Here is a 15,786-nt window from a genome sequence, read left to right as displayed (position 1 = left end):
CTACCGCTGCGAAACCTAGTGGGAGAACTAGCAACCAACGACCGCCACTGATTGAGGAGAGGTGGATTGTTAGTAATTTATGTTTTATTCGGGCGGTTGTTTGAATAGTAATTTTATAATAACTCTGTATGTTTATGTAGACCGTTAATGTGACAACGCCTCTATTTTAGTAAATAGAACGAATGAGTAATACGTGAATGTCATATTTAGAATAACTGTATTAATGTGTGTTGCGTTTTGATCCACATAACCTAAATTTACCGGATTGTTTACCCTATATGTGAGAGAATTTTATAAACGTTTTAAAACAGCATTATTACCTCCTAATTTCGACCTTAATCGCATACGTAGTGAATCGGTTGTCAGAATTCAACTCATTAAAGGTTTCTTTGGGTGTAATGTATGCATTTCATGCCATGGCACCAAAACTGAAATTAAATCATTCTTTCGTTTTCCACGAATGCTCAATGATAACTGAAATAACCATTTTCACTTATGCTATAGCATGAAAATGCATGTATTGTTGTGGCCAACAATTTTTAATTTTTGATCATACTTTTAGGTGGTGTATGCTTTTCAGCTTCCTTTTAAAGGAGTGTAGTAAATTGTTTGTACCTTGATGTTGTATTACTGAAAAAGGAGTGTGAAAGTATCAGCGTAACACTGTATATACATAGATGCATCCATGTGGTTATATGAAGGAAACAATTTATATTTTTTCCATGCAAAATTTATTTAGTAACTACTGACAGATGATGGAAAAACTTGCATGACTGGGGCCATGTAGGAAGTCAAGAGGATGAAATTGCTGGTATAATGTTATTTATCAGTAGAGATATATGTAATGATTATGTAATAAAACTGACTCCATGGAGCATGTCTTGAGAAGCTAATAGCTGTTCAGCCAGTCAAGAAATTCTTCGCCTCGTGGTTTATTCCATTTGGATTTTCAGACAAAAATTTGTATGCATTTATAATGATTATAATGCAAAACATAATGTGTGCTATGGTATAACATCATTTTTCATACAGAGGAGGCAGTGATTTTGTTAAGTATTATCATCTTATTCTTTCAGGTCTTAAGTTGTTCACCAGTCAACTCCATCATGACAGGTAGAAAAAGATCCTGTGGGAGTAGATCAAAATCACGATCTGTATCTCCAGACATGACCAGGCATAAGAAGCCCAGCAAGGGCTCTTCAGAACAACATGAGCTATCTAAAATGGCTAAACACAAGCACAGTAGCAGTACAGATATACCTACATTTGGCAGGAGTCAAGTGTGTAGTAAGTCAAAGAAAATAAGAAGTAAATCAAGAGATTCATCTCAATCATCTAACACCTCTGCTGATTCACAAAGTGATTCATCATGCTCTTCCAGAAACAGCAGCCCATCAAAGGCAAAGGAAAGGAAGAAGCTTAAGAAATTAGAGAAAAAGAAGAAAAGAAAAGAGAGGAAGTTGAAAAAGAAGCACAAGAAAGAAAAGAGGCGGCATAAGAAGGCTACAAAAGCAGCTACAAGAAATACAGAAAAGACACAGAATGTGAAACCAGAAGTTCCAAGAGACAAGGAGTCTGAGGAACCTGCAGACAAGCTGCTGATGGACAGGGCAAAAGCTATGGCTCCGATGACCAAGGAAGAGTGGGAGAAACGTCAGAGTGTCATTCGGAGAGTGTATGATGAGGAAACTGGGCGACATCGGTGGGTACTGGTATATGCATTATGTAAATATAATTGTCTGTAATAAGGCCAACTCCATGTTTTATGGTCCTTCTTGAAAAGTTGATAGTTGCTTAGTTGGTCAAGAACTTCCTTTCATTGCTTTATGCAATCCAAAGGTTCATTACCATGTTTACAATAGCTATGCTCTGATTCTGGGGGCACTATGCTACAAGCCGGAAGTTTGCGAGTTTGAGTCCCGTTGAGATGAATTTTTTCAATTGACCTAATTCTTCCAGCCACACTATGACCCTGGGCTCGATTCAGCCTCTAACAGAAATGAGTATCAGGAATATTCCTGGGGGGGGGGGTGTAAAGGGCGGACGGCATGTAAGGATGACAACTTTACTGCCATCTGTGAGCCAGTTGTCTAATGTGGGACCCTTAATGTCTCACAAACCTATGGGCCTCCATGGACTGTTACAGTGATGGCTTTACCTTTTTTTTTAGGAATTTTAATATTATCCTCTCATTTGTGCCAACATCTGCCAAGTTTTTTTAACAAAAACATTGCAGAAATTTCCCATCCACCTCATCCTCTTGACTCTTAACAATATTAGGTAGATAACTGAAATTATGTAGGAAGATCCTAATTATGTAATGTCTTTACTTCCTACTTCTCAGATACATATATTCTCTTCTGCTGCTTTGTTTTTGAATAACTACAATTTCTAGCAAATATAAATAAAACCAAATTGAGTGACATCTTGACCCTACGGGGAACTGAACTCTGGCCCCTCCATTGTCCAGTTGCTATACCGATAAGTTTCATATTTATCTATCTTAAATTACTTTCAGAAGAACAAAATAGGGTATTAATCTGAAGGTTCAAAGATTGGAAAAGAGGAATAATAATTTGGTGTTGTGTTTTTGATAGGCTTATCAAGGGCGATGGAGAGGTTTTGGAGGAGATTGTTAGTCGAGATCGGCACCGTGAAATTAATCAACAAGCTACTCGGGGAGATGGTGCTTTTTTCCAGGCCACAGTGGCGGCCAAGCTTAATAAATAACAACATGTTGACACCATGATAGTGAAAATAATACATGGTATATTATCATGTGTATATCTAAATGGAAAAGCAGTTTTGTAGTGAAAAGAGATCAGTTATGTAAGTTCTTGAGGATACATAATTCTGAAAGAAAATATAAAACAGGATCTGTGTGTGTGTATGTATATATAAACACAATAGTCTAGTCAGTCTCTTGTCCTGATACTTAGAAAACAGTATCACTTCTTCCTTTCACAAACCTTTAATGGTGCAATTTTTTTTGCTTAAATGTGGAAATGAAAATAATAATTTTTTTTAACAAAAGACAGATATCTCATATTTGTATACAAAGATTCTAGCAATCATTTATAAAGAATCTGGCAACCTTTCAACTAAAGCAGTATAGCATGAAATATGTGTAGTGAGACAAAAGGTTTATTAGCGGCATTGAGGTATCCTCTGATGTGATGAACCAACTCATCATCATTTAAAAAGTTCAGACTGTGTGTGCCATTTCAATTTACATATACAGATGAAAACGATTTTCCTTATAACTGCAGTTACCCACCTTGATTTACTTCATTTATATAATGCTTTACATTTTATATGTATACTGTGAAATGTTTTGTGCCTGTAAAGAAATTACTATAATTAGAAGTAATTATTTGTGAATGATGTACATTGGAATTAGGTTCAGTCGATGTTCCTGAAGCTGATTATCCATGAACAGAAATAAGTTTGGTCAGTGCAGTGGGTGTGACTTGTTTATGAGTCAAAGGACCAATTCCTGGACCAGCAGTACAGTTTTGTATATTCTAATTTTTACTTTTCTATGTTTTGTTATTAACAGTGTTTTTAAACATTTAAGTAGCTATGATTAAGTTATATAGGTGTATTTCATTATATATTTCTTTTGCTGTAATGCTACTGGAGAGAATGAGAAGTAACATGGACTCGTGTGTCTTGAGATGTAGTTCCCTGAGAACTTCCAATCAGTAACATTTGTAGAAGTGTCAAGACCCTCAGAAAGAAGAGGAATTAAAATAATGGATCCTTTGTTTATAAAATTTTAAATTTTTATCATCATCTATGTTCTCCATTTTTCCACACATTTCAGTTTACTTTTTTAAGTTCCTTCATCAGTGGTATTAATATATTTCAGCCTTTATATTGATGTCCATAAAAGTTTTATTAGCTTTTATGCATCTTTACAAAGTTAAAAAGGTGTTATGTGGAAGTCATATCTGTCTATCACATAGTATTTCACCTAAACTACTTGACACATATTTTTATAATTTTATATTGGAGAATTCACTAAAAGTTATCAGGCAATTCTGATTTTCAGCCTCACAGATCTGTAACACAGCCCACTCTACATAAAGTCATTGATGAACTTGTTAAATCAGTGTGATATACTTGTGTATAGTATCAGTTGGCCACTCCGATTTTTGGTCACACTGATCACAAAGCCTACTTTACATAACACCATAAATGGACTTTTCTATATATCCCATAAACCGCTTGTCAGATTTTGCTGTAATTCAGTATTAAACATACTACGAGTATGCTGTTAAAATATGGGTGTCCAAAAAACTGATCACTGTATACCATCACAATGAGCTTTTACATCTCATGAATTTTGCACTTTTTACCTAATACATTTTGTGTTCACTGAAATGCCATATATGCACACTCTCTCCAATCTTACCTCACCACAGCAGTGGCTGTTTAGGGCAATGATGACTTCAGTGCTGAGGACACTTGAGAATATGTTGAATAAGTACATATGAAGAACGGAGCAAAGAATGATATGCCAGCTGGGGGTGGAGCACAAGTCTAACTTCACTGCAACAAAAACTATCTACTTATGAATTCATAAAAATAAACACTGATAAGAGAGATTTCTTTTAAGCCTGACTGTATACTGTCAGTCGAAAGGTTGCTAATGGCACTTTACTCTAAAGCCATTACTTTTACACACATTAAGCCCTATCATCTATGAACAAGGTTTTTAAATTTTTAAATTCACCAGGAATGTCAGCCATATTGGCATTCACAGTGGTAACATTTTAGTCATATGCAAATAGCAGAATTTAGATATCCCAGTCTTATAGGGCTTGTGACCATATTTTAACACAGGTATTGAAAAATGCACTTTTTAGCAGCTGAACCATGGGAAGGCACTGCCACAATAATGTAACACAACTGGTAAAGGTTAAGAATGCAAATCGGTATTTTTATTGGGAACTACTAATTTGGGGTATTTTGTAATATATACAAACTACTAGCATCACTGCATAAAAGGGCATGGAGTGTATACATGTAAAGGGAAGTGTGTCTGCCTGTATAATTCGTTTTTACTCATGAAGTCTGATTAAATCTGATATGGGGAGAAGTTGACAATAAAACTTGTCCAGCAGATTTAGGGTTGGTCTGTACTGGTTCAATGTAACCACAGTTTTACATGAACACAAATCAAATATGGTTTTCCACAGAACTTCCTTTGATACTGGGCAAAGTTAACAAACTGAGAACATAATTACAACTTTCCATCATTGTTCAATTGCCAACTCTGAACTGTCATGTTTCTGTAATATTCATTTCCTTTATAATACTGTAAATTATAATGACTTCTTTTAAATATGTTTAATGTCACATGACACTATTACATCTGGGATATGCATGAACTTGGAATCTGGATCTTTGCAGACATGTTTAATATTCAAAATAAAGTAATACTGCTTCCCTTCATGTACAGTATATTAAATCACCCTTATGGGCTGCTGAGTTACAATCACGTATTTTCACAGGGTAATGTCAGAACATACAATGAAATATATCTTATGATACAAAATAAAATTATACAATCTGAACGAAGCAAATGCATATATTTACAAATACATCCATTTGTTTTCTTTTAGCTTCATTCTTAGAAATGACAAAATTCTAGTAAGATGTATTATATAGCATGTGCACTAAATTTAAATACTGAAGAGGATGAGTTTTGAGCTTTGGTTGTAGTACAATATTATAAGTGGCATTATATAAATCATATATGTAGTATATATATTACTATGAGACATTATTATAGTCATTTCAAAACATTTGACTTTAATTAGTACATATTATTCACCATGGATCTATGGTGGTCATCCATCCACTGTTGAGCCAGAAGTTTTATTAACATGAAAATAGACATCACAGCAAGAATTTTCAAATTAATCTCACTAGCCGATTGTCTAGAAAATGTGGGAGCCTCGACATCTCACAATCCTATGGGCCTCCATAGTCTGTTACAGGGATACCTTTACCTTTCTTTTCACCTTTCCCCCCCCCCACACCCCTTGCCTCTACAGCCCCAGTGGGCCTAGGCCCACCTCCGTGAACTTCTCCGTTCACTTCGGTTTTTCTAGATCTTACACATTCAGTAGGACTCCTTGGGCAGGTGATCAGCTTGTCACAAGGCCTCTACCTGTACACAAACACAGAAAAACGCGCACACACAAACTAAACATCCATGCCCTGAGTGGGATTTGAACCCACGATCCCAGTTTCCAAGCGAGTGAAGACAGTACATGCCTTAGACCACTCGGCTACCATGACCGGCTCTTTTCACCTTTAGTATTTAATTTATTTACTAAGTCGTGTCATTCACCAAATATTAGGGCGATCAAATCAAGGACCAGACATATAACACAATACAGTATTTGAATTGGAAGACCTTAAAGGAAAAGACCAAGTACCTAGTCACAGATCTAAGGATAACATTAAAGTAGATGCTAGAGAAATAGTGGGGACTGAATTTAACCTAGCTCAGGATGGTATCCAGTGGTGGGCTTTTGCGAACATGATAACAAACCTGCAAGTTTCATTAGAGGCAGAGTGCACTGATTACATATGAAACTACAAGCTTCACGAGGTGTTCGTCTTGTCTATTTGCCAAGCATTTTGAATTCCTAACACTTCATTTCCTCCATGAATGTAGGATAATATGTATCTCTTAATAAACATAAATAAACTTAAGCATCCTGTTGCATTAATATTACAGTTCATGCATGTACGAGTATATTACAATCTTAAATGCAATATTTATTTTCTCTCTCATATACATCTTATTTACTATGATATGTTTCAGCCATATACAGCCATCATCAGGTATGCATCAGTCCTGCTAAAATCACTGCACTGTATGCTCTATTTTGTCGCATGTTTATACTCTACATTAATTTTTGAAGTTCATTCTTTAAACATCCAAATAATTAAAAAAATTAACATCGAGTATAGACATATGACAAAACAGCACACAGTGAAACAAATTTATTAAGACTCATGCATACCTGATGATGGGCATATATGTCTGAAACATATTGTAGTAACATAAGATGTGTATGAGAAAAAATAAACCTTGCATTTAATACAGTAATATATACAAGTATGTATGAAACCAAAACACTATAACAAGAAGTGATGGAGCCCTATCCAGAAAATATGGAGGCAAATACAGAAGAAATAGAGTCCAAGTCAGAGCAAAGGGAAGACCCTAAGGAAGAGAACACAGTGAATCATTTTGGAGCACTGAAGGTGCAGTATGGGGACTGGCATCTAGCCACAGGGTGCCGCCAACAGATGCCGAAATGGACCCAGGGCAATGGTGGGTCCTGAAAGAAGTTGGCTGTCGCCCACAGAGGGATAACCCGCCATGAAGGGACATGGTCATCAGGGACCAGGCAGGGACAATATTGTAACAGCCCCCCTAAAGGAGGGACGCTCAAGAGGAGACAACAGATGCACCAGGAATGCAGCAATGGAATAAGGGACCAACACTTAAAGGCGCATCAACATCTAGGAAGTGAAAGGACATAGGCAGGATCTTCAGGAAGGCTCTTGTACTGGAGATTGTGAAATGAAGAGTACAACCTTGCGTCAGTATTTGAAAAACAAGTGTCAGGACATTGTGGAGGGGTCAGCCGCCACCAAAACAAAAGAAGAGACTGCAAACAACAGCTTAAGAGCCATAGATGTAGGAGCATTGACCACTCTCTGAACTTCTGCCTGCACTGACTGGAAGAACGATGATGGTAGTACACATAGACCCACTGGCACCTTATCAGGGAGGTGTTTGGGATGAGCAGTCTTAAGGAGGCAGCAGCAGGAGAACTGAGCCGCGGGGAAGGAGTTCACAGGCACAGCCCTTGGAGGAGAAATAGTGGTACACTGGTAGGAAGCAATGTAGTGCATAGACCCGTTACTAGGTAGCGACTGCGAAACAAACTCATTCCCATGGCAATGAGTCCACATGCAACAATACAGAAACTATTGGAAACCGTGTTTTCTACGCAGTCCATGCCAAGGGGTTATATAACAGGGACATCAGCCACTGGTTGTAAAGTAACTCTGACCTTAACTTTGAGCTGCAGTCAATTGTAAGTCAGTCTGTGAAGCAGACTAAGAGGGTGATATGAGATGGCTGCCAGCTTGGGAGTTAGTCAGTTGAAGCAATGAGTTCAGTCATGGAGTATCAGCCAGCAGGCAATGGAGTGAGTGCGGAAGCTGAAGATTCTTCACTGTTAAAACCATTACCAGGAAACTACCAGTGGAGACTGGATCAGACTGAGAACCCTAATCTGTGAGCGCCAGTGATTTTTGAAGTGTAGTAACAAGCTGTATAAGTGTGCAATAAATCTGATTACCAATCCAAACCCCATCTATAGTCACACTCTTATCATGTGACAATATGTTTTGCCAATGTTGGTCTCCCATAAACATTGCCTGTATCTGAATTCCTTTAACTTGCTATTATAACTGCATGTGTAATTTTTATGGAACAGTGTCCTCACCATATATTTATATACATACAATGTTCTGATGACCTGCTCTACTTTAATCTGCTGCGGTGTAACCTAATGTGGGTAGTTTTTTCAGCATTGTAAGTTTGAAATGCTTTACAATGCAACTATTATTATACTGTATGTGCATTATATTTCTGAGATTCTGATCTATTAAAGTCCAAAAACTCTCTTATTTACACTCTTTCACTTCAAAATACTTGGTGACATTTTATGAAAACTCAGGGATCTCAACTTGCTGCCTCAGCACATTCAATAGAGAAAAACCGCATAGATGGCAGGTATTATGTTGTACTTCTTTTGGCTTATTTTGGACTTCATCCATCATCTGGTATATACCAGACAGTATACACCATCGTCAGAATCCTTTCAAGTCTACCAGGTATTATGTTCTTTCTCTCTCTCTCGCACAGTGCTGCCATCTAGACATGAATATTATGTTACAATGGTAATACTTCCAGCTCTGTAGCTTGTCATACTTGGGAGCTTTATGCAACTGAAACCAGAGTACATAATGGTACATCATACCCACTGTGTTATCACTGGACCATGAGAGAACATTCTGTCATACCCAGTGAAAGAGTTTAAGGTTCGTAACGATTGACTTCATTAGACAAAGATTATGTCGGACATTGTACAAGGGCTATTTAATATACAATACATCATTAGTGTTCATGCCTATCATTCAAAACATTATGTCAGCACTACTCTTACGAATTAATAATAAAAAAAAAGTCAGTGTAATAATAACTGATTGACTGACGATGAGAGTACAGCCAACTACCCAGATGTCGTATATCTGAGTCATTCAAACGAAATCTGCTAGCATGTTCAGGTTGGACAAAGGTATCATGGCAACAGTGGTGTAGTTGTTCCAACAACAGCCCAGGAAGTTGTGGAGGGAACGCATTTGCTGATGTGTCAATGAGATGCCTGCCTCAATGCTCATGGGGATTATTTTTAGTGGTGTGTACTCCTTCAACCAAAACAATCCCTGAATCAGTTTCACTAGAACTTACATATCATGCACACCTCAAACAGTGGTCAGTGTCCAATATAATTTCATGTCTATTAGTAATTAGAGAAGGGGTTCGGATTGGTAATTGGACTTATTAACAGCCTACAATTAATTATAACACTGTTACTGAGTTATACAACTTACTATCACTCCACACTAATCTCTTCAGGCTATCTCCATCATTCTTCATGTATTTATAACATGGGAGCTATAAATGTCTCACTGAGTCCTGTGTGGAGGCGTGGTCGAATACCTCCACCGTGACCCTGCAAGTTGTATGAGGTGACGAAAAGGGAAGTCTCAAATCTCTGACAGTAAAATATGGTTGCGAGTCCCAAGGGACTCGGACCCGAGAAAGACTGCACTGGCAAGGTCCAGGAGCATATACAATAGACAGACCTGTCCTCTTGTCAGAGAGGGCGCCCCACAGAAACAAGACCGTAACTGTCAAACGGTAATAACTAATATCTGGTCATGAGCCCCAGATGGGGCTAAACACTTACTGACTGACTGACTGACTGTCTGTCAGTCGCAATGTGACTTTGACTCTGTCTCACTGAACCACATACTCCCAATATCACTGCACTATAGCACTCATAAAACCTTCAAATCACACATTCAGCTGTTCTTCCACTACGAACCTCCTGCAGCTGTCTTGCACTGAGAACTGAGTTCTTAGGAATTCCAATCTCTCCTGTAAACCCTTGAACGGACATGCGGAAAACACAGCTTGCTCTACTGTTACGTAATCGCTGCATCTACAGAGGCATTGCCCAGCAATGCATTGATTTGCTGTTGCCAAAATGTGTTTACTGCAGCACTGCCTAGCAACGAACGCGGTGTGGTTCGCCTCGGCACAGAGAAAACACTGTTTTCCTTATTGTTGCGTAATTGCCGTGTTTACAGATTTCTGCGGCTCAACAATTCCTGTGTGGCGTAAATATGCCACAATAATATTAGAAAAACTAAATATTTAAGTTTACTCTTTTGGAAACAGGTAAATAAAATACATATGACCGTAAGCTGCTTAAAATATTAAAAAAGCGCACTTCCAGCATCTGTAGACATTCCTTGCACTAAAAATCATTTAGCAACTTTTCTTTAAATACAGGTAACATCAAATACTTTTTGTACCACTACCTAACATGGAAATGGAAAACTGGACATGTCTGGGATCTGATGGACTACTTTAAGTTTTAACTATTAAAACTAAATCTGGGACTTATACAAGTCCAGTACGCAAGCTCTGTCCTTACCCAGAACACGCTTTTGAATCACTGTTATGCTTGTTGTAAGAAGGTTAATGTATCAACTTTGCATAGGGAATGTTACATGGTTTGAATTGCTTGCCAGCACAGGATAGTAGTCATCCAGTAGTAGTAATCATTCAGTGACTGAACCCACCACCAGAGGCATGTGAATATACACTTCTGACAACATTACAACCAGAACTTCCAGTTGTCATCTTTCACCTTGGAGATAATGCAGTATAGTTCTCCAAGTCATAAGTTTCTTGCATACTAAAAAACATTCCCAAAAACTAATTACTGTGAGAAACTCAGATCATAAAGCTCAGTCTTACCTACACTTTGTGCTGATAAATCTGCAGTGTGGGCATAAATAATACCTGATGTTGAAAGTGTTCTAGCGTTCTCTCCGCATTTTTATGATTATTCAATATACAAGTATGTATCATTCTGTCTATATGTTCACTATTTTACACAACACTTAAATGGTGTTTTCAATTTAATATCTAAAACAAATCTTTCTCCTTAAACGGGTTCCACCACTTCTAAAAATGTCAATCAAAATAGAACTTTTTAATAGGTGTGGAATCTAATGCACATTGCTAGTAATATTATTATCAAGCAATCACGCCTGTAGTTTCTTAGAGCTCTGAAACAGCTGCTGTTTAATTTTATATAAATCATGACAAAAATTTGTTCTTATACTGTGGTTACATGAAACAATCACTACATTTTTATTACCAGTTTAAAGTATAGTAACATTGAAAAAATCGTGTCAAATTGGGGTAATATATTTCAGCTAAAATGTCAATATATTTTCCTCAAATGGAGCAAGTTCCTTGTCAGGCATACTCACTTTCATCCTGCTTTTTCACTTTTATAACAAAAACGAGGCCTGTAATATCATGTCCATGTTCATGTCTATGTGTCACTCTCACTGATGTTATGCCTAACAATTTTCAAAGAGAGACAAAGTAAGTTACACTGATGGAAATTTTAGCTAAAGATATAACGTTAAATAGTATAATTATCAGCACTTCCAATATCATTTTTATATAGATGGAAGACTTGAAAGGAAAGTAGGTACTGTAAGTTCTTTCCACATTTTTTGTTATTTATCTTGCCTTTTAATAATGGCATTCTTTTCTCTTGAAATATAAATGATCCTTCTAGATCAGAGTGTCTACTAATCATATAGACAGGTTCAGAACCAAAAAATAAAATCTCTGCCTCTAAATTCATCTAATTTAATAGTGGTGTGATGAAATGCAAACTGTTTTAATTACAAGCAATCAGTACTCATGACTATGATACAGGCAAACCTGGAAGTGTGTTTACTGCTCAATCACTTGCCAGTTTCATTCAGTTCAGTTTTCTTATTATCCACATACACACAACAGTTTTCTTGTCAAACTCCCCAATGACTAGGAGCTTACATCTTGCAAGAATACATTACATCTAACTCACCAGGGTTATGGAACAGAGAGATATCAATAAAGCTGGATAAAATATGTTGTAGCACCATCTCTCCATGATGGGTCATCTACAACTTTAGCCCTACAGAGAGGGCATGTCTGCTCTCTGTCAAACCACGTAGCAACGCATGCTTCACAGAAGATGTGACGACAATGGAGGAGAACTGGAGTTTCATATTCATCGTGGCAGATTGGGCACTGACTGCCAGCTGTTTGTAGCTGGTCTTTGTTTGGGCTCACACCAAGATTCTGTAAGACCACACATTGCATACTGAAAGATTTATCAGATTTTCTGTCTTTTCAAGAAATTAACCCTTACATTCATGATGAGATATTTTGCTCTCTGCCAGTTCTAGGAAATAAGCTTATTCACAATTTTATGTCAGTATACATGATCAAAATCAGAACCAAAACAAATCATCCAATAAGGTAACAATTTCATAATTTTTTTAGTTAACATATCCAACTTAAGATGTTCAACAAATGACAAGATAATTAGTGCATAATGAATTGGGGGGGAAAGTCATCATTGGTTAATATGAGTACATTCCTGTCATTTGCCTGGAGAGACTGATGAAAACTAGGAAAAAAAAATTGTGATAGCTGGCCTCCAGGCCTAGGTTTGAATCCATCTCTCTGAAATACAAAGTAGGCTGTTACACAATTCATCATGACATTCAATAGGAATTACAGAAGTTTAATGAGATAAGCTAAAACAGTGATCTAAAATCAGTTCAATTTTCCTAAATTCCAATTGTTTTGAAAATGTTACTCCTTCCGAGTGATCAAAAGATATTATTATATCATGATTTCACCACAAAGCTGAGTTTACAGTCACATCTTTATGGAATGCATTCTGTTGTGTGATTCAAACTAATCAATTATCATGTTCCGCCTGACACAACATAGAGAATGTGATGACAAACAAAACAAACTCTCTAGCTTTAGTCCACAAGCGAACTATATCGACCTAGTGACTGCCACTTGTCCGCGAAGTTAGTGCAAACTTTAGCGGGTAGAGGGTGTTGCGTGGTCAGTGCAACAAATCCCCACAGCCGTTAATTTTGGTTTTCTAGACCACAGCTGCTACTTTTCCATTGCAGTGATGACAGGAGTTCAATAAAAGAAATTAAAATTAGTGATTTTTACCAAAAGGTAAGAAAGGTTTATCCTCGTGACACCTGAAGATAATTTTACCCCAGCCATTGACATGCAAGGTCAACCTCGTTTCATTAGCTGAATAATCAATCCACTGTGTTCTAACCCTTGGTACAGTGGCTATGGCTGTACTAAAGGTCTGTCAATTTTTTTCCAGCTGAATATGAATATTTTGTTTTGTGCTTATTTTGAAAGGAGTTATCATCTATCAACAGAAGAAAGTACAGTGCCATTTCTAAGTTAGCTAAGACAAGGACACTCTGTTAACAAAACTGTTGTAGGTTTCGTATTCAACAATATTTTGAATTCAACATACCACATTCTGCAGCAACTTCCAAAAAGCACCTCGCCAGAGTTTCGCTCTGTTCACAAGGTCAGTTCCCTTGGACACCATATATGCTGCAGACAGGAATACTCCAACAACCTTGTCAGTTCCCTGATAAGATTCCAGCAGGTAGTATAACCATGGCTGGATTGGGGCCAGGCTCCGATACAGCTGAGATGTGGTTTCTAAAAACAGGTAGCACTTTCCCTGAAATACAATCGAGAGCTATGTTTATGCTGACAGGTATAGCACAAAAGCCGACACTTAGGTTATACTATTCAAAGAAATTTCCACTGTTCAGTTTTCTTTTTTAACTCCACCAGTGGAAAGGCTGCAGTTAACAGAAAGACACATTAATTTTTCAGATAATAGTAAATGAACTGAATTTTGAGGCTGCCCCAAACTTTTCAAATCTTACTCAGATACTCCACATCTGAATCATAAATTTCACAATTTGCACCTTTTGAGCCAGAATATAGTTACATGCGAGTCCTTGACTATGTGGAAAGGATACCTAATGACCTACTGTTCATACAATACATATAAACACAATAAAGTCATTCAGACTTCATGAATCTAGCATGGGCTACATTTGGCATTTTCCAATATACAGAGGGCAATGAATTTAAGTAACAAATACACATGTGACTATTAATACTAACACTACTTCAACAGCAGTCACAAGACTGGTCTCGGCAGGGTGGAGGAGGAGAGAGAGAGGTGGAAGAAAGGTGTCAATGCTTAAGGAGCAACTAGAAGTTATCCTCCCTATGACTAAAGGTAAAGCTAAACTATGGCTTGAATCGTATTTCAGAAATAGATAACAAAAGGTTTTAATTACAAATATAAATCTTAATCTCAATGAATTTTCGACATGGAGCAAAATTAGACATGGTGTCCCGCAAGGTTAGATTCTGGGTCCACTGCTATTTCTCATTTATATAAACAATTTACCCAAAACTATAAATGATAAACCTGTACCTATATTATTTGCAAATGATACTAGTTTGTTAGTTAAAAGTTCAAACTATGATGATCTCTGTGTAAATATAAACAATGTTTTTCATAGTATAATGAATGGTTCAAAGTAAACAAATTTTCTATAAATTTTACCACAACCCACTACATTCAATTTACAGCTAGAAATAATAATCCAAAATCTGAAATAAAAATTGTATATGCATACAGCTGTGAAGTAAAAAAAAAAAACCGAGATCAATGGTGAAAAAAGAATTGTGATACTGAACATGATAACAATTTTACTTACGCCTGTAAAAGAGTGTGTCCAATAAATATTTGCCAAATCTTAGACCTACGTGGAAGTTATCTGTCACGTTACCTAGGAGACGTGTGACAACTGGTTTCTCAGAAGTACGTTACCAGGGAAACAAGCGACAATATAGTGATCTGTATCAAACACTAAGGGAACAGATACTCTGAAATTCAGGCTGTTGCTGCTACAAGAACTACAGAAAAAACAGATCTGCTATGCCTTGCAGTGATACATGACTGTCTTTCAACCAAACCACCTTCAAAAGGACTCACCAAATGTAATTTCCTACAGTGAACATCTACCAAAGGAAAGAGGGTTAGTATGAAGTATCATATGTTGGTAATATGGAAAGAGCAGGAAACAATTTATTGGCACAGTGAATGTGAAGCAGGTTTGTGACTGGATGGGTGTTTTAAGCGTGATTACATGAAGCTCCACTTGAATCCAGTTGCTTTCTTTCCAACAGTAGAATACATTCAGTTAATAAGGTTAGAAGTTAATTTCTTCTTTAGCTCAGTGTGACAAAAATATAAAAATAGCTCACACCTATATTTAATTATGAAGGTTTACACCTAAAAAAAGGGTAAATTGTCCCTTTGCTTAATTAATTAAGCACTATGCCATGAAGGCATAGTGGGGAGTGGAGGTACAGAGCCACATTTTCTTGACCTCGGCACTAGCTGGAAGTGAGTGGTCAGCTTCACGCCCTAGCCACTTTATGCCTGGGGTAAGAGC

At 37.1% G+C, this 15,786-nt stretch overlaps 2 protein-coding genes across 13 annotated transcripts in view; one reads left to right on the top strand and one right to left on the bottom strand.

The window, feature by feature from the left end:
• The first annotated feature begins 33 nt into the window (after positions 1 to 33).
• On the top strand, positions 34 to 5,460 carry LOC111869433 (ADP-ribosylation factor-like protein 6-interacting protein 4). Of its 5 annotated transcripts, none has more exons than XM_023860960.1 (3): positions 34 to 68; positions 1,077 to 1,702; positions 2,598 to 5,460. In XM_023860960.1, the coding sequence occupies exons 2-3, from the start codon at positions 1,107 to 1,109 to the stop codon at positions 2,728 to 2,730; spliced, it is 729 nt and encodes a 242-aa protein (XP_023716728.1). In that variant the 5' UTR covers positions 34 to 68; positions 1,077 to 1,106; the 3' UTR covers positions 2,731 to 5,460. The 5 variants fall into 5 exon arrangements, with proteins under 5 accessions (XP_023716728.1, XP_023716731.1, XP_023716729.1 ...); XM_023860963.2 differs by having other exon boundaries at positions 51 to 107; XM_023860961.1 differs by having other exon boundaries at positions 59 to 126.
• A 5,841-nt stretch (positions 5,461 to 11,301) lies between these two features.
• The window catches only part of LOC111869407 (RING finger and transmembrane domain-containing protein 2), a 198,754-nt gene continuing 194,269 nt past the window's right edge, over positions 11,302 to 15,786 (bottom strand). For 7 of the 8 annotated variants that reach the window (XM_023860915.2, XM_023860907.2, XM_023860908.2 and 4 more), the window contains 2 exons: positions 13,770 to 13,985; positions 11,302 to 12,544 (listed from right to left, as the gene is read on the bottom strand). In XM_023860915.2, coding sequence (XP_023716683.1) covers positions 12,311 to 12,544; positions 13,770 to 13,985 — 450 coding nt within the window. In that variant the 3' untranslated portion in view covers positions 11,302 to 12,310. The remainder of the gene's footprint in view (positions 12,545 to 13,769; positions 13,986 to 15,786) is intronic. The other variant, XR_002843663.2, reaches the window with a different exon arrangement.

The sequence above is a fragment of the Cryptotermes secundus genome, unplaced genomic scaffold, assembly GCF_002891405.2.
Source record: "Cryptotermes secundus unplaced genomic scaffold, Csec_1.0 scaffold813, whole genome shotgun sequence".
NCBI classification, from domain to species: domain Eukaryota; kingdom Metazoa; phylum Arthropoda; class Insecta; order Blattodea; family Kalotermitidae; genus Cryptotermes; species Cryptotermes secundus.
Note: the sequence above shows the minus strand (reverse complement) of the source record. Positions and strands in the feature narration are given on the sequence as shown.